We start from the raw sequence: 26,794 nt of genomic DNA on the forward strand, positions 1-26,794 counted from the left end.
GATCTGCAGTAAGAGCGTGAAACATCCTTGAGGCAATCTGTAAGGCAATGAAAACAAGGGAATGTGACTGCGAACTGCCAGGGCTCCAGCATCAGACAGGCTCTTCCTCTTTCCTTCCCAGACTGTGTCTGGGAGCACACAGAAATTTTAAAAGGTGCTGCCTGGAGATAGGGTGGGGGAGAAGAGAAACAATTCTTTGTTTTACTAATATACAGGAAGGTTTAAATCACTGATTTTCTCCTTTCTCAATTTTCAGGCTGGAGAAATTTCCAGTGTCTGAAAAATTAGTCTTTCTGCTATTCCATGAAAGAAGTGGAGCTACCAACTGGAATACTTGTACAAGCGTGTCTAATTTAATAATGCCAAGAATGGCATTTATTACTAATGGAGGTTCAGAAAAGAACAGAAAGAAATGGTTCCTTATTCAATGCTTGATTTCTCGGAGTCACTTTCTGGTGACAGAGCTACACTGGTAATTATCTCAGTCATCGCAAAAAACTTTCCCAGGATTGCTGTTTAAATATCTACAACTCATGTTGAAGGACTAAGAAGAAATTTTCACGAGAGCTATGATCTTCTGAAGCGCTACCAAATTACTTTTGTCCATAAAAATATCCCAATAAATCCCCTGGTAGGAGCTGTCACAAAGGCATGTCCTCTCCCAGTTGGGCACACAGTAACTGCGAGGTCCTCTTAACACTGTTCAGAGCAAGGTGTCATCTTTAAGTCCACTCTCTACAATAATGAAAAAGACCTCTGCCTGACACGGATTTCTCCTTCAGTCACTAGACTGTTTGCCACAGAAGAAACATGTCTCCATGGACAGGAAGTGCTTCTGAAGATGCCCAAGTATTTTTATTTGACATCTGCAGTTAGACAAGCAATGAAAATAAACTGTGTTCCTTCCCATGAAAGGCATGAAATTTCCAAGCTGAATGAAATTATAAACTCGTTGGAAAGCTGAGCTCAGTCCTCTTACACACTTGCCAAAACCAGGAGAGCAGTGTTTGCATGCAGGAGGAAATGTTCTCTCCTTTCTATGTCCGTATAAAGAGCTGTTGGTCACGTCCTGTGTTAAGAGAAACCTACGAAAAGTTATAAAGAGGAATTCGCATAAAAGAAACAAAAGTAGCACAATCCTTGTGCATGACTTACATTTATCTTGCAAGGAATCATGGGGGACTTCTCCCTGGGGACTTTCTTCCAAGTCTCCATAGTGCAAGACCTTGTGATTAGGTGAAAGTCGACAATACCAAAATTTGTCTGTTAAAATAAATACATTAAACAAGGTCACTCACATATCTTCATGAGCGTTATCAATAGCATAGGAGAAAGCTTACTCAAACGAGGCACTACAGGGAAGGACTCCCTTTTTTCTTTCAGAAGGAGGAGTGTGTGGGGTGTATGGAAAGTAGAACAGGGACTTTGCTCAGTAATTTTACTTTATTAAATGAAGCCAGCACTAATGTACCATTTTTGTATTGATTTAGCCACTGGCTCCAAAAATAAATACTAGCAATAAACAATTGACTTAGTTTTACATGATATTATAGACCCTTATGACCAGAGGACTGGCTAAGTAACCACTGCTTTGAGTGGCTAACTTTAATGTACCCATAAAAGCTTCATTTTTAGCACCCACTCTGTGAAAATTAAGCCCTGCCAGCTGTCTTGTGTGGGACACCCAAAAACTGATACATTTGAAATATCCCATACTTTATGAAAATTATGACTCATGTCTTTTTATAGACATGGGAGAACACCCCCATATTTATGGAGGGACTGGACATAACAAACATGCAAAAATTTAAAAAGCAGATGCTAACTCCCTTGTCCTGCAGATAACTCAGCGCTTTGCATGGTCACAAATATACATGTGACCATGCAGTCCCACTCCAGTCTGCATTTTATCCCTTCCTAGGAGATGTATCTCCTGCCATCTCCTGCTTTGCAGGGTATAATTCCACCTTAACAATATTTGTTAAAATCTGCTCCCATGAAGAACATGGGCTTTGCAGAGCTAGGCCACTCTGCTGCTTAGTGTGCAAGGGTGGTGCCTGCCAGTTCCCTTTCTGAAATGGCAAGAATGAGGTTACTCTTCCTTGTCAGAGCACTTTCTATTTAATAAATAGATCACATAATGTTAAGCTGTCAAAAATACAATCTTGTTACATCTAAGCTATAAATCTCCAAATGCTCAGAGCAAGGCTAGATGTTAAAATGCCAGTGGAGGGGGCAGAGGGCTTCTGTGCCTCTGTGCTTCTCTCGCTGCTGGCAGCGCTGATGCTGTGCCAAGCAGCAGCCTAAGGGACAATTTAGAGGAAATGTTAGCACTGACACAGCCCTGCGGCGCTGCAATCGCCAGGAGTGAATGGAGCCACAGTTTGGATAAAACGTCGGGGGAGCTGTACAACCACCAGAGCCAGCATATGTGAGCTCGTTTGGGGTGTTAGCAAAGGAAGGCCTTCTTGGCTCTGTTAGTAAAATATTGGCTTCATGGACCCAGCTTCTTTCTAAAGGGCGCTCTCCAGTCCCTTGGCCAGCCACTTAAAATGCAATGCAATGTGATAAAACACAGAGAAAGGCAATTCAGCTTTGAATGGCAAATTGGACTTCCACGTGCCTTTTTAAATTTCTTTGTCATGGTGGGTAAAAATGTTTTGGGGAAAACCCACACACTTCAAACCACTTTCTGAGTGTGTAGCCCCTTCTACAGAAAGGTTTCAAAAGACCTTACAAACCGCTGACAAAGGCTCAAAACGGCAATGGGAGAGATTCTGGTTATCTAATTCACAGGCATGTAAAACACTGAAAGTTTTATGGTAGAGAGCTTGAGATTATCATTTTGTGATGCACACACGAAGAGCTCCTGAAATACAAGCATCCCTGGACTGTAAGCAGTACGTATGATGTTGCACAGTACGGGGTCAAGAGGAAAACCCCACTTGCAAAGCTTTTGTAGGGATTTGAAACTAGAGCAAGCAGAAGCCCTCATTCAGTAGACTCTCATCTGACGAGCACACACACAATCAACTCGTTGGGCAGTCTGTCTCTCAGAAGGATTGCTGTGAAACTTTTCTAGATTCGTACCCTTTACAGTAAACTCTACCAGGACCTGGTGCTTAAAAAATATACCCCGTTGAATCTGACTGTAGACCATCGTGCCCCTTGCCTACCTAAAGAAACGCCCCTACTAACTGTAGCAGGAGGCTCTCATGTCTAGCTTTAACTGCAACCCCATTGCTTATGAGACTGTACAAAGGAATATACCTTTCTGTCTCTGAGATTACAACAATCATGTTTTCCTAATAAAAGCCAACATGGTCTCACTACTTTCTCAATAACCTGGCCAAGAAGATGGTGTAACTGAAAAAAAATAATATTAATTCCTTTCAGTTTAGCACAAATGGAGCTGGTGGTGTTAGTGAGGGTTTGAAAAAGGTCTCTCTCAACCTCCTCACAGTTATAGTGTTTTGGTAACCTTGTTCCTGTTTCAACCTCCTGCTCCAAGAATAAAAGAGGGAAAAACCCCTCAGTGAAAATGTCTTTACTTCGTTTTTAGGAAGGGGTGGGTTTTATAGGAAGAAACCCTAGCTCTGAAGGCCTGTGGAGCCTTTTACAGCAATTCCCCATAACCCAAGGTTAATTAAAGAACTAACAGCCATAGACTGTAGCTTGACGCATGTCCAACACGATTCTCCTGTGGGCTCACTAATAACTGCCATCACACCACAGCTTTGCTGTCAAGAGGAAAAACCCTTAAATGAAACCTACAAATGGAACTAACGAGGTTCCCTCAGCCACAGCCACTAAATCACTGCACCGGCCAGGCTGAGGAGGGTGATCAGCACGTTAGTGATGGGAAGTAACCCTTGCTTCTACAACCACCTCAGCCTTACCAGCTGGGGTGGTTTTTTCAGCTGTACATGATGTTACAAACAGTTTATCAGACAATATCCCACTTACGTGAAATCTCAGTGCCTTGGAGGGGAACAGTTTTAAACGGGATGCACGTTATTTTACTGTAGTGCAGGTGCTCAACACAATTTATTGGAAAAGTAGTGTATAAAATAATGCTGCAGTCAAAAATTATATGAAATTGCTTCCACTGACAAAAAGGGTGAAGAAACCTTAATTACAGAACAGCACGTGGGAAGTGGCCAGCATTTACTTTCAGCTCTAAACTGATAAACACAAAAAAAAAAAAGCAAAAGAAAAAGCTCTCTTCTACCATGATTAGAAAGTGATGTTTATAAAACAAAGAAAAACTACTGTCCAAACCCTACAGAGCTCTTAAACCCAAGTCCACAGAGTTGAAGTGCCACAAGAGGCTTTAAAGAAGGGACAGGCATTTCTCAGTAGACCCTGTACTCCACAGCTGGCAGATCCGTGTGTATGCGCGCAGCTGGAGCGGGGCAACTGTCTGTTTAGGAAGGAGTGGAGTTTGTTTTGGTTTTAGGCCCAGTCTTATGAATTTGCCCCAAAGCCTAAGTCCCTTCTATGAGCTACAACTCTTATTTTGTACCCAGTGTTATTACACCTGCCTCCGTAAAACTCATCATCAGAGCAAGCAGCTGTAGGGAGGGCAGTCGCTAACCAGAGAGTCTTTAGAGACAATGTGGGCTTGCGATTTTATCGCAATTTTCGGACACTACATAATTTACACTTTCTGGTGAGTCCTGTCTTTTAGCTCACTGACCACTGATGCAATCAAATTAAGGTGCTAGAAATTCTTCTCTGGGAAACAGAATTAATCGTTCCAGTTTTTAACCTGAAAAGGTTTCAAACAAATTGTTCTGATTTTCAGATAATTGCTAGAGCAGCCAGTGGGTTAAATAAATCGCAGCACATTGTTAAAGATTACAGATGAGGTTAAAAAAAAAAATCCCAAATAACAAAGTCAGCTACAATTTGGCTAGAAGAGTAATATTCTGTGATCAAATGGTAGGGCACAGAACATTTTGCTGATGGGCTACACAGTGCTTGGCCATCCGCATAGTGTGTTTCCAAGTGCTTTAATGGCCAATGACTCATATGCCCTTAACAATACTATCCCAAGTAGAGAAGTGCTGTGGTTAGTACAGAAGTGCTCTATAGTTAGAATCTGGGGAGAAAATAGCTCAGATACGCACGGACAAAAGTCTGAGACTATACATTTTATCCCAAGATATGTTCCAGATTACTAAAGAAATTTTTTGTTCAAAGAAAATCTTCCTCGTGGATTTAGCAACAGGAACACACTTTTAAATATATCAGTGAAAACATACGTATTTGTGTAGATTTTAGATATATGTATGTGGACTCACCCTTTTTCTTTCATTGTGTTGTCTTTCTTTAATACAATTGTAGTGACACATTTTCATTCTAACTGCTTAACTGCTTAGATGAAAGCCAGCAAGCCCTGCAAATGACGAATAATTGACCTGTGGCAATGCTGGAGGCATATTTGGTTAACTGGCTCCTCTCAGTAAGTCACACACTCACAGAACATTATTTTTTATGGGACTACGGAGGGTGGGATGGAGTAGCAGTAGCAAAGAGGCTTGGCAGAAAAAAGGCAAAGCGTGTGTTCTTGTTCAGAACTGTGAGTTACTTATCCTAGCAAGAGATGGAAAACCTATCTTCACTTGATTTTTTTGTTTTAAATTAAACTTTCTCTTTCCAGGTTACTTCCATGGTGCCTTGTGTTTTTAATTTAATGGTGTGTATCACCAGGCTTTCCTTCCCTTCCAGAAATTACTGTTCAAGAAACATCATCTTTGGTTGCAAAACCACTTCAGTAACATGCAATTTCTCTATAATCTTTATAAAGCTAGAAGGGGAATTTATTTCCAAGAGTGCACCCTGCAACATAAACTACAAATGTACTGGATGACGGCATCAGAAGTATCTATTATCCTCAATAAAATGCCTTTATCTGCTACTTAGCTCTACTGGAATTAATAACTTTTGGGGTTGTGAAGTGCTTTGCAGGCTTTTGCTTTAGTCTTCTCTCCTTTATTTTAGGAATTAACTAAGGAAGGAGAAAGCTGAAGAGGTCTATCTGTCAGCTGATGTCCACGGTCAAGGAACAAAGTGGGGATTTGTAGAGCTTCATGATCTGCTGTTGAACAATGACCAGAAGGGCAGGCTAGATTTCACTGTTTCATCTCCAACTGATTAAGAATGCTTAATAAAAACAGGAGTTAGTGCTGCGGATCTCCTGTGAAACCTTGCAAGGGAAAGGCCACGTATTCTTTGAAAGTGCTAAGGATCCTGCTGGGACAACAATGATATTTCTGGATTTCAGCTACGGAGGATCCTGCTGATGCGACAATCCTGTGCTGAAACACAAAAGGCAGAGATCTGACTACAGATACCTCACAGCTTAATCTTCAGCATCCCCCCTAATCAATCACCTATTGGATTGGAGGCTTTCCAATGCCAAGTATATATGAAAGCGTTTCACCTCTTCTCAAAAGGCCGTAAGAGGCTGTAAACTCCCTGCTCATATTTTTGTAAGTCAGTTTTTTCAACTTACTGCAACTAACCATGTGTGTCCTACCACATGTTCAAACAACAGTCTTAAGAAGTCTTTACCATGCGATAATGCCTGTTAATTATTTTTTAAATGGGCAATTTAATGCTTTCAGCTTCTCCTGTGTAGGGCATGTTCAGGTTCTTCTTGTACAATCCGTAGATTTGTGACATTTGTTCCAGGATTGTCTCAAGGGAAAAAAGGAATCATAAGAAAGGTAAAAGAAACAGTATACATACTAAAGTAACACACCTACCTGATCTTACTACTCTTACAAGTAGGTTGCCACATAACAGGCAAATCATGATGCCTCACAGCACTCCCCATTTCTGTTTCAGCTCCATATCAACCTGGATGGACCATGGCCCTTTGAGGGCCTTGGTAATGCTCCATGACAAGTGAATTCGGTTGGAGCAGTAGGCAGGTGATGGGGCTCCTGAACCTCCAGGTAGTACAGGGCACATGTACGTGGAGGTGGGTTGGAGGAGAGGAGATGGGGAGGTGGGGTAAAGCTAACAGAAGACACACTCAGGAATTTGGGACTTGTACTATTTTTATCAGGACATTCAGAGGAATTGTCTGAAAGCTTGACTGTCCCGACGTTTAGTATCACTAGCTAAACCTCTGGTGCTCCATTCACTTTACTTCATCTCCTACTTCTTGACGTCATGACAGCCCTGGTCTTACAACTTGCTCTGCTTGGGGCATAGGAGACCCTGAAGGATAAAGGCTGATTTCAAGAGGGCTTCTTCTGCTTTGTGCCAGCTGCCACTATTTGCTATTTGGACTGTGCCAGGCACTGCACATACCTAAAAAAGGATCCCAATTGAATGACTTATACGTCAAACATGCCTGTGTTTACAAACCATACTTTGCTTCTTCATTAGATCACACAGTGTTAGATCTTACTGAGTTTAGTTCTGGTGGCCTCATACATCATCATCTTCTGAAATGGTTGTGTCTGATCCCTCCCTCCCAGGGGGATAATTTACACTTCTGTTTCAGGGAATACAGGGAGTCTAACATAAAGCACACATAACCCCTTAGGGGCATGCGGAAACATGCCCTTCTAAATGGGCTTGTATCTGACAAAAACCAATATATTTCAGAGAAGATCAAGTTCTTTGAGGCATGCTCACATGTTTTATTTGTTTCCAAAAAATTGTGAACTTTTTTGGCCCTGTATAAATATGACATCAAAGCAATCAATCTGGTGGCCTATACAATTCACTCCAAGGCATGATACATAGCAACCTTCTCAACTGTAGACCAGAAGATTACGTTGATTTTTTTTTTAATTTTTTTTTTAACTTAAACTCCACTTTCATAAGTTGAACCAATTTATACCCCCTAAGGCTTTTGATCCTATAAATCATGAACTAACAACAGTTTAAGATAAAATAAACAGTCTATCTTCCTCTTGGAGATCTGCCAAAAGAAGAATGTTTGCCACAAACCCTGCTCCTTCCCTAGAATTTCAGTAGTTCAGATTAAGGCTCTGAGAGGAATAAAATAAACAACCCTCACTACTGATAGCCAAAACAAACTATGCGTTACTTTAGCTACTTTCACTCTGTGAATATGCTGCTGAAGGGAAAACACGTATCATGCCTCCCTATGAAATCTGTATAGAAAGTCACAGTGGAATATTAATACTATTTCCCTAAACTCTGTGCAGTGGGCTTCATAGGTGTTTGCAGGCTTGACAGAGAGGATATAAAGCTGCACCACATTTTTCTGCAACTCAACCTTTTCACAAAGGCTTTGAAATTTTCCAAAATAACCTCCCTGCATTAAGGAAAATTCCCTCCTTGTTTCTAAGGAAGAAGGCATTGCAGGGATACTTCTCTCTGTGAAGAAAGCCGTTTTCCCGAATTGATCTGAAGGTCTCAAATATTGATCTTTGTCAGTTCTTACTCTTAGCTTTTGTAACTTTCTAATTTGTATTGTATTTACAGCAGAAAACAAATGGCAATCTGAATCCTCACAAAATGAGGGTTTTAAAGGGAAATTTTTGGATACAATCTGCTGAATTTACACTATGTCCCTGTTATTTTGTCCGGAGAAAGAAGGGAGCCTCTCTGAGGGGAAAAGAACCATGGAGAGTTTGACTGTATAAAATGAGCTGTAAATCTAGCACTGAGCAATGACTCATAGGATTGGGAAAATAATCTTCTCATGTCAATCAAGTATTCATCTGAAGGTACACAAATTACTGATCTAAGTGCTTTTTAAAAGTATATTTAAACACCGTAAGATATTTAATGTATATGGTAATGTAAGACAAAAACCAAAGACAGGCAGCACTAGAGGGAGGGGTGCAGAATGAGCTCATCGCATACATAAAGGTGGTCCAAGTCTGAGAGATTCAAATTCTGGCTACACCAAGTTTCATGTGCTATTCCTGCAGAGGCAGAGATTTTGTTTTGGGATGAACAAGAAGCTTGGACATCCAGGCAGAAACCAAAATACTCAGTTCAGAGTGCAAGACTGCTGCTTGAGATTTCTGTCAAATGCTGGACTTGTTCCAGATGATCTGTGTGATGAAGCCAAAACCAGTTCCAGGGAAACACAGGAAATCCTACAACAACTGTAACTAGGAGATGCTTTCAGATGCCCCCTGGTAAAAGCAGTCAAGACAGCACTACAACCAAGGATCTTGCCAGTAAAAGTAGTATTCCCCATCTCAACTTTTAGACAAAAGTGACAATAAGAAGCCAGACTAGGCACTCTGAGCTGTACCTTGCCGACGCCGACTGTTGAGTTTCCTAAAGCAGGTGCCCTCCACAAGTCGATTGAGACGTTGCTGCTTGATCAGTTCTAAGATCTCAGGCTGAATCTTCTCTTTCAGTTCCCTTGGGAAGAGAGAAAGTAGGCACTTGTCAAATTCAGTCAAAGACCATCCTCTTTCCTCTGAGACAGAGTCTCACAAGATGTTTCTGCAAGGAGTTTGAAGGGGACAACAGTCACAGGCAGGCCCAGGTCAGAATCTAGTTTACTCCAGAAAAAAAATTTTTTTCTTATAACAAAGAACGGGAGTCAGGATATCTCCGTTGTAGACATCTCCCTGCTACGACATCAGTGTATGACTCAGGCAAGTCACTTATTTGTTTCTTACTTTACTCATCTAAAAATAATGCCTGCTATAATGCACCAACAAGGTTTTTCTGCGGCAAATAATGCTCTTTCATCATAGGAGCACTGTGAAGCTTATTTGAGGGTCTGTCACCTTTTGTTGCATGATCCTCTGCTGGTATACTTTACTAGCACTATTATTTAGGACAACACAAGAAGGCTAAAACACATTTTGAAACAACGATAAAGAACAGTGAGCAATGCCAATGAGCTAAAATAATGACCAGCGCTATACACTTGTTCTTAATTCCATGCCATTCAATTAATTCATTATCATCAGAATTTTGTTGGAGACTAACCCATGACTAGTGAATGCTCAAGGATCAAACTTTACCCTTACCCAGAGTGCAGAAACCCAAAGTGCATTTAGAAATATTATTATATATCCTTCAGAAAATCCATTTTCTACATGCTATTTTGATAAGAGTTCAACATGTCAAGAACTAGGCAGAAAATGCATGCACATAATATTTAAAGTTGATTTCATATACCATCACATGGGTTCACAGATGTCTGAATTCATCAGTTATATCCTCACTTAGATTCATTAAGAATACATAAAAGACAGGTTTAAACATCAACTCGACAGCAAGCCTAGTAAGATAAAAAAAACAACTGAATGTGTAGAGGATTTATAAAATACGAAGTGTGTCAGAACCATAATTTTCCATTGCTGTGCAAATTAGGTAATACCAAAAATCATTCTGTCTGGCAGTATGTTCCAGCAATCATCATCAAAAGGAAGCAAAGCTGTGGTACCCATAGAGACAGCAAAAATTTCTCTCTTCTTGAAAACTTAGGAAGCCCAGTCTCTGCTGATTTCCACATTCATTTGGATCCTATACCCTTGATCTGCCAGACCCCCACTGAAACCACTGAAAGTCCTCTGCTAGAAAGATCAGAACTTTAAACAAAAATGTCATCTTTCCCCCAGGTATTAACAAAATGGTTGGAGTTCTTGATGCATAACCCACTACATATTTACAAGCTGTGAAAATCTAGCTGGTCAAAAATCAAGGAAGCATTGTAACTATAGAAACAGGCCACCTTTCAGAAATGTATTATTAGTCCTTTAGGATAAGTTTCAAGCACTGTTGTTTTCTCATTGGGAACTAAGATATGAATACGCTGAATGGTTAAATACAATACTGTGATTAAAAGAATTTTGTGCTTGAATAGATGTCTTGCCTTTACTGAGCTGATGAGCTTCCCCACTCCTCAGGTAAGAGCTGGGAGCAGGGGCTGAGGAGAACAGTGTTAAAACACAGTGTGGATTACTCAGCAGTCCAGGCTGCTGGAGACTACATCTCCAGCTGGACTGATTTCAAACATTCAAGACTGGCATAAACATCAGTTTGATATTTAGGTAGTTTAATTCAGAAATTGGATGGTTATCATTAAATAGGTGTTAAAGATATCATAACATCATAGTTGTAAGACACTACTGAAAAAACAAAAATGAATGGGTCACCCAGCACATTAACATCTGACTGTTTGCTCATAGTATTCCCTCTTCTGCCCTCTAAAGCCCCACCTGCCCTTTACAAACCAGAGGAAGAGAAGGATTTTTAACCTATCCAAAAATAATCAGGTAATCCTCTCTGAAGTACTTCACTGTCTAAAGCAGACTTTCCATAGGAGGAAGGGAGGTAGGAAAGAAGGGACACCTTCCACCTCTTTGCTGATGTGCTGGAGTCCCTCTACACATGTGCATATATTTGCTCTCACAACCTTGAAGCTCAGAGGTAGTACTCTCTTCTGTTTTACAGTCCCCATACTCGAACACACAGAGGTTGTGGAGACAACTCATTACTCCACGGAGAAACAGTCTTTAGTGACTTTGGACTTTAGTGACACCCCGTAAGTCCATCTATCCTTGCCATGGTCACCTGCACTTACTGCCCTCAGCAGCTCATGCCAACACATGGTTACTCTGACTTGTATCTGGAGTCATGGTATCTGAAAACCATACATTTTTGCAAGGTGATCCTGCCACTTTGTGCTCCTCATTGTCAAGGTTTCTGTTCCACCACTTCAAGGTGACAGAAATGGGGCAGAACAATCAAACCACAGTTTGCACACAGTTAAACAAAAGATGTGCTGCTTTGAATCTTTGTATTTCCTTCAGAAAGCCATCTGAAGGCAAGGGAGTTCAGTTCCTCAGGGTCAGTGCCTAAAGACAGGAGGGTTAGAAAAAAAATTTCTGTGGGAGAAATAGGTCCTCCTGCCTAATTTTAAAATCAAACAGGAACTATGAGCTAAGGGAAGATTGTAAGTGCAAATATATCTTGTGAAAATTTTATTTATTGTCCTTCAGATGACATTGGCTTAAAGTTTGTGCTGAGAGAGAGAACAAACTTAGGAAGTCTAAGGAGACAGCGGCTTTAAAAATTGCTATTAGTTTCCTACTGTGTTCCTGTCACGTAAGAATGGCAAAAGTTAGTGGGCTGGTAAGACAGAAGGGTTGAGGGAACCACACAGTAATATATATGATTGCTAATTTTCTGATCTCACTGGTCTCAGCACGGTAGGCAATACTGACATCAGTTACTTGCTTTTAAAATAACAGATTTGAATTGTTGGCAAATCTGAAAATCATTAGAAATTATTTTTAAATTATTCAAATGATACTAGTTCTTCTTCAGCACCAGTTATATCTGTCCCCAGCTTTTACCTTTCCAGCTTATAGTTAAGACTCTTTCTTGTTAGCTGTTTTCCTTCCAGGATGGGGCATATTACAGACATTTAAATCATTACAACACAACAGAAGAGTAATCCCAGAACTGCTTTCATGTGTTTTGTCCTTTTATCTTTCTGGCTTGTAGCTATGCCCTCTCCTAATCACTTCATGCATTCAGAGCAGGCATTAGTGACTCTTTCTAACATCGCAGAGAAATCTGTACGATAAAAAGCCAAAAAGCATCCACATTCCTCCTTCTATTTCCCTGTATGTTGCTGATTTTCACACAGGTGTTACTTAGTAATGGCTCCCTAGCTGACATTAACTCTCCTTTAACCAGCAAGCCTCCACTTGGATGTCAGATCTTTATCCAGTATTAACCCATCTCTGTTGCCATTTAATGTGTCAAGGAGATCTCTGGTCCTCTACGGGCCCACAGGATTCCTCGACACCTTCTTCCACAGCCATTCAAAATGAACCAGTGATACTTCATCATTTCATTGTGGAATGGCAGTTTGCACGATCAATAATGATCCCAGAATCTTGAATCGAATTCTGTTCTGAAGAACTTTTTATTTTCCCTAATCAAAAGTAGAAATTGAAAAAACTTCATCTCACATGATACAACAATGCTCATATAAAAGAAACAACTCATCCTTTCAAAACAAGGTTGTTGTAGTTACGAGGATCTAAGGCAACACTGTCCAGCTTACATTCAAATCCAACTTAACTGAAGCTTCTCTCATCCAGCAGCTTGAAAACTTAAAACTTCAGTGCTTCATGCAATGAACAGCAGAAGAAAGACTTCTATCATGTTCAAGGCAGGAAAAACCATCATCTGATTGCCATATTCTCAGAATTATACAAGGCCTGCCGACTTTACATTCACCATTGTGTGCAATCTCTTTTAGCATATCTGCAAGATTTTAAAATATACAGCACAGCCACCATTGCTCTCTTCACTCACAGTCTCCTTCCCTACAATGAGGCCATGATTCTGTGCTTCTATCAATTGTGCCATCTATGCAATTTGAGAGAGTTCAGTACAGGGAATCAAATCAAAGGGGAAAATGAAAGAACCGTTTCTTTTCACAGTCAAGAATAAGCGATCATGGATGCAATCAAAATGCAAATGCATAAGAGTTAAAATCTCTGCAAATGCAGTTGTGATTGCTTAAACACTTTATTGATTTACTTAGCCTTTATAGCCTTTAGGCATAGCCTTTGTCCTGAATCTGAAATGAGTTTCTGGTAACACTTCAGTTGCTTTTAACTATTTGTGTCGACTGTTTCACTCATTCCATGATGGGGAAGGAGACTCCTCACTGTGGCAGCAACTAGCCAGAGTGATACTGGAAATAAAGAGCTTGCAGAGGACACTGGCAAGTTTCAGGCAGCTAGGCAATGGTGCAAGAGAATATAAATTGTTGACCTGTATCATACTTAAACAGTTGACTCATAGGGAAAGCAGGGAAAATGAGAAGCGTTAGTGAAAAGCTTAGCAGTACTGAGCAGCTTTGAACCACTAAACGTTGCAGGGGATTGGCAGGGGATTTCTGAGCAGTGTAATGATGCAAAACTGACTGGAGCCATTTGTATCTTTTTAATTGATGCATTACTATGAGTGACATCAGTTCTAATTGGGCATTAGGTCCTGTCTTCTAATACACTGAAAACATAAAAGAAGCATTTCCCCTTTGATCCACATTGGTATGATTAAAATTTAAGTGTGTAATTCTACTTAGCTTATGCTTCCACTGTTGCCCTGCTGCCCCTGGAGGAATGTGTCCCCAGAGCTTGTACTTAGATATCTGTATCCTTTAGAAACAAATCAAACTGAACATCCTGCTTCTGAATCCTGAAATGCTCTGGTCCAAATCCTTCTCTATACCTTTGCCTTGAAAAGGAGATTTTGAAAATCACGAGTCATTCCACTTGAAACATGGTCAGGATTTCATGACATTTCAGCTGATGCTTCTGGAGTCCTCACCATTTCTCTGCTGATCTCAAAAGGTTCCTGCTATTCTCAGCACATCATTTGTGCACCACAGAGTCTGCATCTGTCCTGTGCCATCAGTTCAGCCACAAGCCCAGACTTGGTCCAAAGCCAAGTACGGCCTCCATTTTTCATGTAACAGAACAAAGGGTATTCTGAGAAATGGGAAGGAGCTATGGTGGTGACATTAGCATTTGATACTTTGCAGTAAACAACGAGAAAATGAGAATCCCATTGGCTAGCTTCCAAAATGTTATCATTTACAAATAAGTAACTGCTTGTCATTAACACCAAAGATAACGCCATAAACACAGTCAGTCATACACAACACCACTGTTGTGGAGCCAGTGTGTATTGCCTCCTTTTCTTCTGGCCTTCTCCCTGTCTCGCTCAGAGAAGTGACATTTGGAATTTTTAAAGGCCCTTGGACAGAAGACAAAGTTGTGATGTTTGGTTTTTTGTTTTGTTTTTTTGTTGTTTTTTTTTTTAAAAAAAAGCCACTACCAGCACCAAAACCAGGCTCACAATCATGCAAAGCTAGGAAATGTCAAAGCATTGTTTCATACAAATAAGCCACGTGAGACCCTGTAGGGATTTGCTAAATCTGGTTTAACTGAACTCAGAGAAAAAGTTATGATTCCCAGCAGAAGAAAACAAAGCACTTCAAGCAGATGCTGCACTACTGCTTTTGAGCACGGCTCCCTGGACAGCTTTCCTCCTCGGGTTCCCCCAGAAGAGCTCACAAATGTCATTCACATTTGTTAATCCTTCTATGCAAAAAAGAGTGGGGAGAGAAGACAGTACTTACAGAATCGGACGAGACTGGAAATCTTCCTGGTTCATTCTTTCAGACTGGCGTATTTTCAGTATTTCTGTGTAACTGAGATTCTGAAGTTTGCTCTTGAACTGATCCAGAGAGCTAGGCTTGGTAGTGAGCGCTCTCATTATCTGTTCTTTCACTACCTGCATTACCTGTGGTTGACAAGGAAAGGAAAAGAAAACCTGTGTTAACACTTTCTGCGTTTTTGTTTCAAATCTTATTCTGGGTTACAGTAAAGTTTCTAGGTATAGAAGATGATTAGTACTATGTGGTCTCAAGACAATTTTTCAGTAGCATAACCAGAAAATAAGCCAACTTCTGACAAGGCATCACAGCTTACAGCAAAAGCTCATCTGCTCTGTAACAAGAATTTTTTTTTTTGGGGGGGTGGCGGGGAGGGTGTCATTTATTGCTTGGCTGTCTCCCTAGACAGCTAAATTACCATTGCTGGTTACAAGATTTTAAGTCCCGCTCTGTCCGTGGTTTGTGTGCCCATGGCAGCAGTAGCATGGCTCTTCTGCATTCTGAGCTGAGATGATGCTCCCATCATGTCAGGGACAGGCACACATACACCACCAGACTCATAACAGCAGAAAAAAGCTGTGAAATCTTAAGGAGCTGACTGAGAGCACAGATGCACATCCTGACTTCTGCCAGCTCAGCCCAGGCGAAGTGCACAAGCCACAGGGGCCAGTCTAACTGCCCACAAGAGAGACTGCAGAGAGTTTTTCAGGTCTTACAGCTCTCCTACTGGGTCTTAGAGCTGCTCTCCTGACCAGAAAGCAGTAGCACAAAGCTGCTAACTGTGGCCTGTTGTTTCCCTTATTCCTTATGCCCAGAGGCGATGAGCACAACCTGAAACACAGGAGGTTTCCTCTGAACATCCAGAAACACTTTTTCACTGTGATGGTGACCGAGCACTGGTACAGGTTGCCCAGGGAGGCTGTGGAGTCTCCGTCCTTGGAGATACTCAACAGCCATCTGGACACGGTCCTAGGCAATCCTGGCTCTAGGTGGCCCTGCTTGAGCAGGGAGGTTGGACCAGATGACCTCCAGAGGTCCCTTCCAACCTCAAGCACTCTGTGATTCTGTGAGAGCCTCACGCTGCAGGCACATTATGGCCATACACAGTGAAGGAAAGAGAACTTGCTAAAAGAGACCATTAGTCAGGGGGGAGAGAGAGAGAGAAAAATTTGCCAAGGATATTACGGATTGCTTTTGAAGCAATGCCATAAACAATGCAAACAAAAAAATGAGAATGAAGGATGGCTGGGCAACAGCCATCTACCTACATATTAATTATTTTGTAAGGAGAAAACTGCTGAGACACAGTTAACTAAGGGGATTTACTTGGCTCTAGTTCAAATAAATACATATCACAGATTACTGCCTGTCTCTCCACAATCCTAGACTCATTTTCTTGGTGCTGGTGCAAATCATTCACTTTGAAATATTTATCTGATGCTGTGCTTAAGTTGGCTGAAAAAACAATTTATCAGACTTAGAAAGGCCCACCCCATCCAAATCCAGCAGCTAAAAAACAGTAGGAAACGGTAACACCCCCCTGGTATCAAAGCAGGTGTGACAGAAATTAACAGCTACACAGAGGGCAAAAGCTTTTTCTGCACCGTTAATTTTCCTTTATTCTTTCACCTTCATCATGTCTCTTAAAACAGAAGCTCAGCCCCTCAGAGGTTCCCTAATCATTCTGAAAATGTCTCTTTTCACATGAATATTTCATTGCTTCACATGTGTTGCCTCAGTCTTCTAACTCATTGCCTGCACTATGTTTTCTATTTTTGCTTCCTGAGATGTAACTTCTTTCTCAGATGTGATCTAAGCACTCATTTTAGCTGTGTCCAGCAGGTGAAACTAAGCAATTAAAGAACTGAAGATAATCTCCTTCCTTACTACAGGGACTACATCCATCCCAGAGTTCTACTTCAAGAGGAGCAAGATGCTTCTCCCAAAGGTGTTGGCTCGGGTGGGCAGCAAATGCCTTTGCCACATTTCCACCCCCTGGATGAGGCAGCCTACCTACACTCACTGGGCTGGGGCCTTGCTTTGAATGCAACCTTACAGTTGAGATCCTACTCTTGGTAAATCTTGCAAACCTGGCCCAGCAAACCTGAGCTCAGCTCCATCCACTCCTACAAATCTAATAGGTACGTTGCTATGTATTTGAGGAAGTCGCCTAAAACTTAGTTTGATGGTAAAAAGCAATGTTAATTCTGTACTCTACACCTGCATACTCTTCATTTCATATACAGAAGTATTTGTTTTTAGATGGTGGCCATGTGCAGCTAAATCCCTCTGAAGAGTTACTTAGCTGGTCTGCCAGTGGGAATCGGCTACTTCCCCATCTGAAAGACGAACTCCTGACTACCATGTGACTGCTTAGAGGGATTAACGCCTCCTTGACTGCATTCAGAGTGCACTCACTAGACCACACCAGTCCAAGTAAGAAACGTGCTGTCACACCTTGGAAACGACAAACCAGAAGGCCAAACAACCATAACACCTAAACGTTAATGGATCGTGCCCAACAAGGTAACTGGCATACTCCTACTGATTTTTTCACTGGGTCTTGGTTTAATACCTAAAAGGGCTTAGGAAATGTAACGAAGGAAACGTCCTCAAAGGAATAGTGGGAAAAAATGAAGCAGACAATCCCAGCGACAAGTTGGATGTTTAAAAATATCTTCTGTCTTCCTCTTTCTGCCTTCTTGACAATGACTACTTATTGCTGCTAATTAATTTTAATTTATATTGTATATATTTATATATTATTAATTAGGACTAATTATTATTAACTACCAGGAATGGAGAAGAGGGAAGAGACTGGAAACTAACCTTGCCCATTGAAAACGTATTCAGCTATTGGTACCTCCTAACACTACTGTCTGGGCTCCCAGTGAACTGGGCTTAACTTTTTATCCTCACAGAGAACGTGACGTTCAGTCGCTGGCTTCACTTACGCTTTCTCAGGCCTGCTGAGAAGTTGTGTCAGACTACATGTGGTTTTACAGACAGCCTGCAGTCATCGTTTCCACAGCATCACGCAAAAGAAGCATGCAAAACTAGGTAGCTTAATTCAAACATGTAAGCTCCATCGCTGCTCATGGGATCAAATTCCCTGGCCATTAGAAAGCAACAAATTACTGCAATTTCAAACAGACAGGCATAGTATAACTGCTAAACTAACCATACTACACTGCTATATTAACTATCACTACTGTATCACCTTGATTTTTCAGCACTAAACCAGATTTGCAAGCAAATATACTCCTGCAATCGCTTATGCATGCATGCAGTTCCAGTTTCATGCATTCATTCAAATATCCGTACAGATCTGGTTTTTTGTTGCTTACATATAGATTTAGTTTCCTAAATTCAGGCACTCACACTGAGGAAACTGCCTCTGTGAGCAGTTTTTCCGATAAAATAAATGGACAAATAAATAAATAAATACTGTATTTTAGGGAGGTGCATGTATGCAGATCTTCTTTTCAGTCTGATCTCTGAACCATCCATATGAAGCAGCGCTCATTCTTGGCTAAACAATGCAAAGGAGGTTCAAGTTCAAACATGTAAGCCCCATTGCTGCTAAGTTCAGTAGACTTAGGGTGCTGTCATTTATGCTTAGTTGCAAAATCCTGTATAAACCCTTGTCTCCCTTCTGTTGTGGTTAACATGCAAACAATGCAAATTCCTTTTCTTTGCTATGACCTGGAAAGTTATTCACAGGGTATCATCAAAGAGCTCCTTGGTTTAGAGGCTCCCCTTGCTCCTGAGACAGAAGGCAGGAAGCGTATGCCCCAGGCCCAGCCCATAAGGGGGTGATCACTTGCCTTGTAATGTTTATAGCCAACACTATTTAACTAGCTGGCCAAAATGTCAAAGCTGCTGATTGCGTTGAGTCTCCTGAGCATTTGGGAATCACTGCCAAGAACTTCTAACCTGTTTAATTTCCAAAGCTGAGTTGTCAGCGCTTGATTACTGCTGTCTGAGAGATAGCGTCAACCCTTCCTCCCCATGTGTCTGGCCTTACAATGAAATTAAAGGTATTGTCTACTCTATGTGATCATACATAAACACTGTAGACAGTTGTTTTAACTACATTATGCTTTGCTACTCTTACTGAGAAATGAATGTTTCAGAAGGCACATTTGCTTTAAATCACGTCCTTTTTATCTAACGACCTCTTGTATGGTAAGAGAATCCCGAGTTCTGCATTACAACTAAGACAGGTAAATTCACTGAGGACATGAAGAGAAAGACAGAAGGAAAAAAAGAATACTTTTTTTCGTTTAATCACATAGGACCTTATTCCCCATATTTTGTATCCATCTAACCCGTCTTATATTTCTATGGTCAGTATCACTGTACATTAAATTATGTCTTTTTCGTTAAGCTGTTTTAGTCTAGCTTTGTGTTTAGCTTATTTGACCTCCTCTCTGTCATATCACATTCTACTTTGCCTTTCCAACATTTACCCCCTCTTTTATTCTTCCTTCTCTGTCTTGCCATGACAACTTTTGCCTGTGCAAATAAAGTCTCCTCCTTTCAGGATGGAGCAGAGGTCCGAACACTTGGGCTCTACAACAAGGGGACAAAATAAAAAGAGAGAAGTTGTCAATGTCAGAAAGAGGAGTTTATCAGGGCCAAACTCTACAGCAACCTTCCCACTGACCACATTTCAGCGGCTTGTTTGCAACTACAGAAAGCACAAACCTCTCTACTTACCCCATACTAATGCAAAGTTTGTCCTTGGCACTGACTGGAGCAGACAGGCTGCCATCTCAGACACCCAACATTGCCTGCAAGCTGCTGGAAATTTAAGTCTGAGCCTTCCACTCACCAGACACACTCCTTCTATGAACTCACAGCATCAATCTTCTCAGAAACTTCCCCCAGGACAGCCTGAAGGGCTGGACGTTCACAACAACCCTTCTGTGAAGCACCAGACAGGCGATGAACCCTTCTCATAATTTCCCCCTAACATCAGTGTTTCTCTTAAATAAGCATGCCCTTTCACATGTAATGACCCTCTCACAGCAGCAAGAACACATCCAGAGACCATCACAGAAGCCACTAAGTTGTACCTCTAGTATCTTGGGGCACACGTTACACTGATGGCTGCTTGGCGACTAACTCAGGGGGTTGTGTGTGTCAGTACGTTATGCTGACTGACTGCCATTAATCTTGACAGTCCACCTTTCTTCTGCACAGACAAGACTTGGGTATAAATCCTGAGCCCACGTTACAACAATGTGCTTCGTTCAGTGCTTTCCTCATTTGGCTCAAAATTAGCAAGTACTGCAAGGCATGATTCCCCTACCTCGTTGCAGCATATGATAAAAGAGCAGCCAATGGACTGCGCTATATCCAGAGACTCCCCTCTACAACCAGACTTGAAGCATCTGAGATGTGAGAACTTTTAAGGCTTCATTCACTAGTTTTTCCACATGACCATTCAAAAATCAACAAGCCAACAAACACAAAACTGGAGGAAAGACATCTCTTCGCAAATGGGTTGTCAAGAATTCATACCTAGTTTCCTGCCTATCTGTTCCTGAAAAGAAGCAGCTTGGTTTGTACAGGGTAAAAAATGAAGAATAAAACATCATTTGGTGATTGAGATCCAGCTTGATCATTTCAATCAGAAAGGGATTTCCTTCAGTTAAATCCACAGAGCAGGCAAAAATAAGGTTGTAGAAGGAAATGGCCAAATCATTCTTAATGAACAGCACTTACCGACAAAGGAGGCCATAAAGAAAATCTAATTCTGAAGGGAAAGGAAATTACTTCAGTTTACAAGCAACCTGTCAACTCCTTTAATGAAAACTTTGCATGTTTAACGTGTGCACCAGGTAATTCAAGACAATTTTTTAGACTGTTCTAAAGGATAAATTGTCTGAACTAGACCAATGGTTATATTTTCAGAGTACTCAGAAGAGTCATCCTGAGAGACTTCAAGGTCCTTGGAAGATAATTTAATGCTGGTTTTCCCCCCCATCTCCACACATTGCAGTGTGTGAATTCACTACACTAGTCCCTCGGTCACAGCCTGTACCAAGCTTCCAGTCTGCATTACTTTAGAATATTAATCCAAACACGCCATGCTACACAAGCAAATTTAAACTCAGTGCTGGCACAATCTAACCATTGACAAGAGACTCCAAAATTCCAGACCATTTTTTCTATTACAGTCTGGTACTCTGGAATTACAGAAAACCCCCAGTTTTCAATCTTCTTAACTCTTCCAGAACACAAGGACAGTTACTGTAGCCAGCGATAAAGAGGCAACTCTAAGCCGTCTGGATGTACATAGCCACAGGAATAATTAAGTTGATTCATTTTCAGGCAGCAGGATGAGAAAGCAGCTGTCAGAGGATTTAGCAGGTACAAGCTCTGATACATTTTATCTCTTCATTTTCTGCAGAATTTAAAACCCATTATGAAAAAAGTTTGTGTTGCTGGGGTTTTGGCTTTTTTTTTAACTTTTTTTTAAAACTCTTTTGCTTGTGATTATATTTTTTCTAGTATACACCAAGGTATCTTTCAGTCTGCAGGGAAGAGACTTGAAACAATGCAATGGTTTTGATCAAGCTGAGCAGTCTGTTTCCATGTGGTATTGGTATCAATATCATTACCCAGTTCAGCAGTGACTACCATTTTGCAGGAATACTTAGCATAAAAAAAATGAGCACACCTAGCAGATGTGACGATGGAGCTGAGAGGTAGGAGATGTGACAGCAGTTCCACACAAGGTGTTTAAAAGGTCTATAGCAGGTGTCTGAAAACTTAATGCTGTAGTAATAGGTCTCTTCAATGTGAAACCTTGTTCAGAGCCTCAGGACCCAAATAAATTGCCTGCCCTCTGGTGAGGAAAAGAGGAAAGAGAACCTGAAGGGGCGTAACCTTGCACTAGATCCTGAGATCCAGAAGGTCGAGCGGTGAAGAAAGAAAAGGCTGAAGGTGAAGCGAGGCCCACAACTGTTTTACATTTCAGGGAAGTTCTTGACTTTTTTCAGGTTTTTATGTTCCCTTGACTAATGAATCACAGGTGTGGGAAACCAGACTGAAATCACACAGTTCATGGGCTGAAACTGTTGCTAATCCAAGTCTACGAGAGAGGGGATAGAGGATTCATTACATTCTTGTAAGAAGGGAGGAATAACAGCCCCAGGGCCATGAGTACAAGACTGGTGAGCACCATGAAACAAGGTGTGAAAGGGAGGCTGAGAAAAAGCAAGGAAGAGGTCTGAGGAGTGACTGCATCTGAAGGAGCTGATGTAAAAAAGTTCAGTTCCCTGCAAAAAATTCCTGGCTTATCCTTCTATTGGATGCGAGCATTTTGTAAATTGTGTTCAGTGGAAATGGACCACTAATTGCTGCACTCTGTTATATTACATCCCTGGGTCACTCCACCTCTGCAGGAAGAGTCTGTGGCCACAGCTTGACTTGGCACTTTCCAAAGAAGCTCCCAGAATTCTGTTAGCTGCACCGATTATTTTTCCCTTGGGTACATAGATCCTGATGGAGAACCAGTGGATACCAAGGACGCCTCCAGTTCTTTTTTAGTTCTTTTTTTAACATTACTATTTATTTGCTCAGTTAGAACCAGGAACAGTGGCAGAGGCTTCGGCTGGGAGCAAAAAGCAGCTTGAACTTGATTGAGAGAAAGACAAAAGGCTACCAAAAAAATTCCACTGAAGGGTAATATGGCTAAAGGGATGCGCAAGAAGATGATTTTGACAATGAATGTTAACGGACTGGAGCAGACAAAGGAAAAAGGAAGGCAGTTAGTAGGAAGGATGTTATAAATATGGAAAAGTGACCAGAGCAGGAACAGAGGTTCCAGCAGGGAGTATCAGCATGTGGAGGAAGGCATCTGGTTGATGGCTTGCAACAAAAATAAATGAAGGGGTGGAAAAGTTTGAAGGAAAAAAACCCCAGGCTCTCACTCTGATAGATGTTGTATTTCAACAGAAAATGAAGGCTGAAGGAAAAGAAGAAATGAGACTTTGTTAGAAGATCAGTTAAAAGGAAATAGGAAAAGAAAGGGTAAAATATGGGGGAAATTATGTATTCATAAAATTATGGCTCGGGAAGCAGCTGACGGAAGGGAAACCTTCCTTAAGGAATGGCCTGAGGAAGCTGAGGGTAAAATTGATAGTAATAGAAAGGGAAGTGAACAGCAGTCCTTTACAAACTTGAAATGCATGCGGATTTAGAATCATCATCAAAATACATGTAAACACTGTCCATAATGTCTTCAACCATTTTGGTAAAAGACAACGTGAAAGCAGTACACTGGCTTCTTGCAGGGCTGAAAACAGATGCCTACCCTCAAATCCAAAGGTTCCGTTCAAAACAATGCTAATCTAAACACACAAGTCAAATACCAGTTATTTGGGTTGTATTCGACTGAAACAGGAATGATTGATAGACAGGAAACTTCTTCCCCACATTTAGTATTTGCAGAATATTATCTGCATCAGAAATAAGGAATAAATTTCTTTCCTATTTGTGCTTTGTGCCTTGAGGTAAGCAAAGCAAGAAATAAGTGCTGTGTGACAAAGCATTTCTGCCCCAGGAAAATGATGTGCAAAGTTAGTATGACAGTTTTTGTAAACTTCCTTGTTAGTTAATTGAAGTCTTAGGTCAGCCAATATTACATTATTTCCCCCAATGTCTGACAACTTCCTTTGGCAAAATAAAACATGCAGAAAATCATTTGTGGGTGGCATTTAATCCAGGGCTTTTCACAGACAAGATGTACTGATCTTCTCAAACAAAATGTGAAGTGAGGGGAGGGGGAAAAATGAGGAGATATTTGTATCTTTAGTCATATACCAATGTAATAATTAACATGTCAAATAACATGCTTGTGAATTCTAAAGGAAAATAATACAAGAGTCACCCATGATTAGGAACATACATTTGGGTGCTGCTTCCCTTAAAATACGCAATTACATTAGATGGCATACACTAAATGAAAATTAACTGTAATATATTGGCAAACAGCTGGTTCTACAGAAGGAAAGCAAAGATAAGATTATAAGAGGTAGTTTTTCCCATAGGAAAGTGTAAAAATCAAAGAACTCAAGTTCTGAGTATTAATGATGAATATAAAAGACTCTTTGAATGGGCAGAAAAACAGGAAAAGTGGGGGAGCAAACTTTTAAAAAATGGGGAACAGAAGGGGCTGGAAACATTGCTCAGTACATCTGATAAATGGATAAAAATGTAAGAAAGATGCATTGCATCACAGCTTCACATCTTCCTATCTCCTTTAGCTGAGATAAAAACAAAATAAAGATGTGACCAGCTGTGACCATCTTAAAAGATCTCTAGGCTCTTTTACCAGTGCAAACTACTGTGTTGAGCTCCGTCCTGTCTGAGATATGAACAGCCACATGGAATTGCACATGGTCCAAGCCTGCCACTGTCTCTGCTTGTGTTGTCCCTTTCCTTGTCTCCAGTCAACTCCAGGGACTCTCCAACTCCACTTCTAAATGGAAGGAGAGCCACTGCACCAGGTTTGTGTCTTTTTAATACCAAGAGAAATGGAGATCCCTAGTCATCCAGGTGAACCACAAACACAGCAGCTAGCACAAAGCACCAGGCGATATGGGGACAGCTCATCTACCTCTCTCCTTTGTGCCTCTCCTCTTTGCTAACCTTCTTTTCCCAAACAAAACAGACCTTGAAAATCCATCTACTGTGTAAACAGTGAACTGCACTTCTTTTGATTAGCAAATTCTGCAGCTCTATCACCTACTTATTTCCTTAATTCTGATAGGCATATTAATAAAAGAGATGTATGGGCCCTGAGATTAGACACAGGGAATGCCTTGCAGGGGTTGGTTAGCTGCCCAGGACCGTGGGCTGTCAGTAAGGTAGTGCTCTGGTTGGACACGAAGAAGGTTGTAGGCAAAAACGGACAGTAAAAGTGGGTTCAGGGAGTTTCAGACCCACATGCTATTCTCAATGACAGCTGGTTTTACTTTGATAAAGTGAAAACTTCACCTGCTCAGGAAACAGACTTTTCATCCTAAGTAATTGTTTTGATGTTTACTTTTTCCCCAGTAAGGAACAGAAGTTGAAATGCTGAAAGCTTCTATGCAGTAAAATAAATTGTTTAGGAATTTGCTGACTTAAACATTCTCACAGTACCCCAAAAATGTGAAGTTTCTGTTCTGGACTCTGAGAAACAAAACACTCCAATTTTTCCCATGTACATTATTCACAGAAAAGGAGATTTGCCTATGAAAAATGTTCATCTTGATTAAACTCCATATAAGCAAAAGCTCTGTAATTTTGCCCAGCTTTGCTGATACTTATGTGTTTCTCCAGCCAGTTCAAAAGTTGGCCCACCACTCAAACAGTAAGCACCCGAATAAGGAATTTCAAAGTACCACCTCACATTTTATGTTACTCACATGAACAAAGGAAAAGAAAATGATAAGTAGAAGTTGGAAGCTTCAGCTTTTGTTTTTCTGGACTTTAGTTAAATGGCATTCACCATTTCAATGCTACCATTTTTGGTTGGGTTTTTTTTCTGACATTCTGTTTTATTAAAAAAGCAAAACTTCCAAAGTTTCTACCTAACAAAAATGACCAGAAAGACTGAAAATGTGTTTTTGGATTCGGTTCTCTGAATTAGAGAACGAGATGGTGCCCTCAGGTTTTCCTGATGAATGTGGAAGCCAAACGTTCAATACACTGGTGTTGGACTATTTCATTCAATCCAGTTATTTGCACATCTTTCCAGTTATGGTAAATGATAGGGCTGAACATCTAGGAACCATGCAAAAAGGCAGCTGTGCAGATGTGCTATTCCTCTGAATGAACCTACGTGTTATTATGCATCGTAATTTATAACAAATAAGCTGTAACAATTTTTAGGTAAACCCTTGTTTTCACATTCATGTCACTGAAGAAAGCAGTGAGCTGAAAAACATGTCTACAGAACACCGATTTTTTAGCACATCTCATATTAATAACCGTTTCAAGTGACAGTTGTATTGATATCAGAGTCCAGTCAGTGCCACAAGAATAAAAATAGTTGCATGAATTAACTGAATGATTCACAAAAATACACGAAGCAATGAAAAGATTAAATCCATCGTGACTTGTTAGATGCTAGCTATAAAAATTATTCAGTAAATCCAGAGCTCACAAATTACTGACTTGCCAGATCATAATAAGTGCTGTCAGGACTATTACAAACCAAGATCCGCTTGGAACTGCCAAACATACATAAAATGTCTATGTCCAAGAAAAAGAAAAAGGAAAAAATGTTTTGATTGCCATTTTAAAATGTTCTGAAATTATTGCAGAATACCTTTTGAAAATTCTGAATTTGTGCAGTCTAGTCCAATGAGATCTTTGCCTCAGGTAGTTATATCATTACTGTGCTGGTCATATAAATAAGAACAACGCATATTACTTTTCCCCCTGAGTTGTGGTACATAACCAAGCATATAAGGAATTCAACTAGACTATTCTTAGAAGAAGAAAAAGCACAGATGACATGTTTTGCCATACCTCATTCTAAAAACTGCAGTGGAATGGTTTATGGCTTCAGAGACCTGTATTTTTGATTGCCGCAAAGGAGCAATCTTTTCTCCCCCA

At 40.7% G+C, this 26,794-nt stretch overlaps 1 protein-coding gene across 4 annotated transcripts in view; it reads right to left on the reverse strand.

The window, feature by feature from the left end:
- The window catches only part of ELMO1 (engulfment and cell motility 1), a 321,010-nt gene that overhangs the window by 14,074 nt on the left and 280,142 nt on the right, over positions 1-26,794 (reverse strand). For all 4 annotated transcript variants that reach the window (XM_076330867.1, XM_076330868.1, XM_076330869.1 and 1 more), the window contains 3 exons: positions 15,137-15,300; positions 9,260-9,372; positions 1,156-1,263 (listed from right to left, as the gene is read on the reverse strand). In XM_076330867.1, the coding sequence (XP_076186982.1) occupies positions 1,156-1,263; positions 9,260-9,372; positions 15,137-15,300 (385 nt within the window). The remainder of the gene's footprint in view (positions 1-1,155; positions 1,264-9,259; positions 9,373-15,136; positions 15,301-26,794) is intronic.

This window comes from Aptenodytes patagonicus, chromosome 2, assembly GCF_965638725.1.
Source record: "Aptenodytes patagonicus chromosome 2, bAptPat1.pri.cur, whole genome shotgun sequence".
NCBI classification, from domain to species: domain Eukaryota; kingdom Metazoa; phylum Chordata; class Aves; order Sphenisciformes; family Spheniscidae; genus Aptenodytes; species Aptenodytes patagonicus.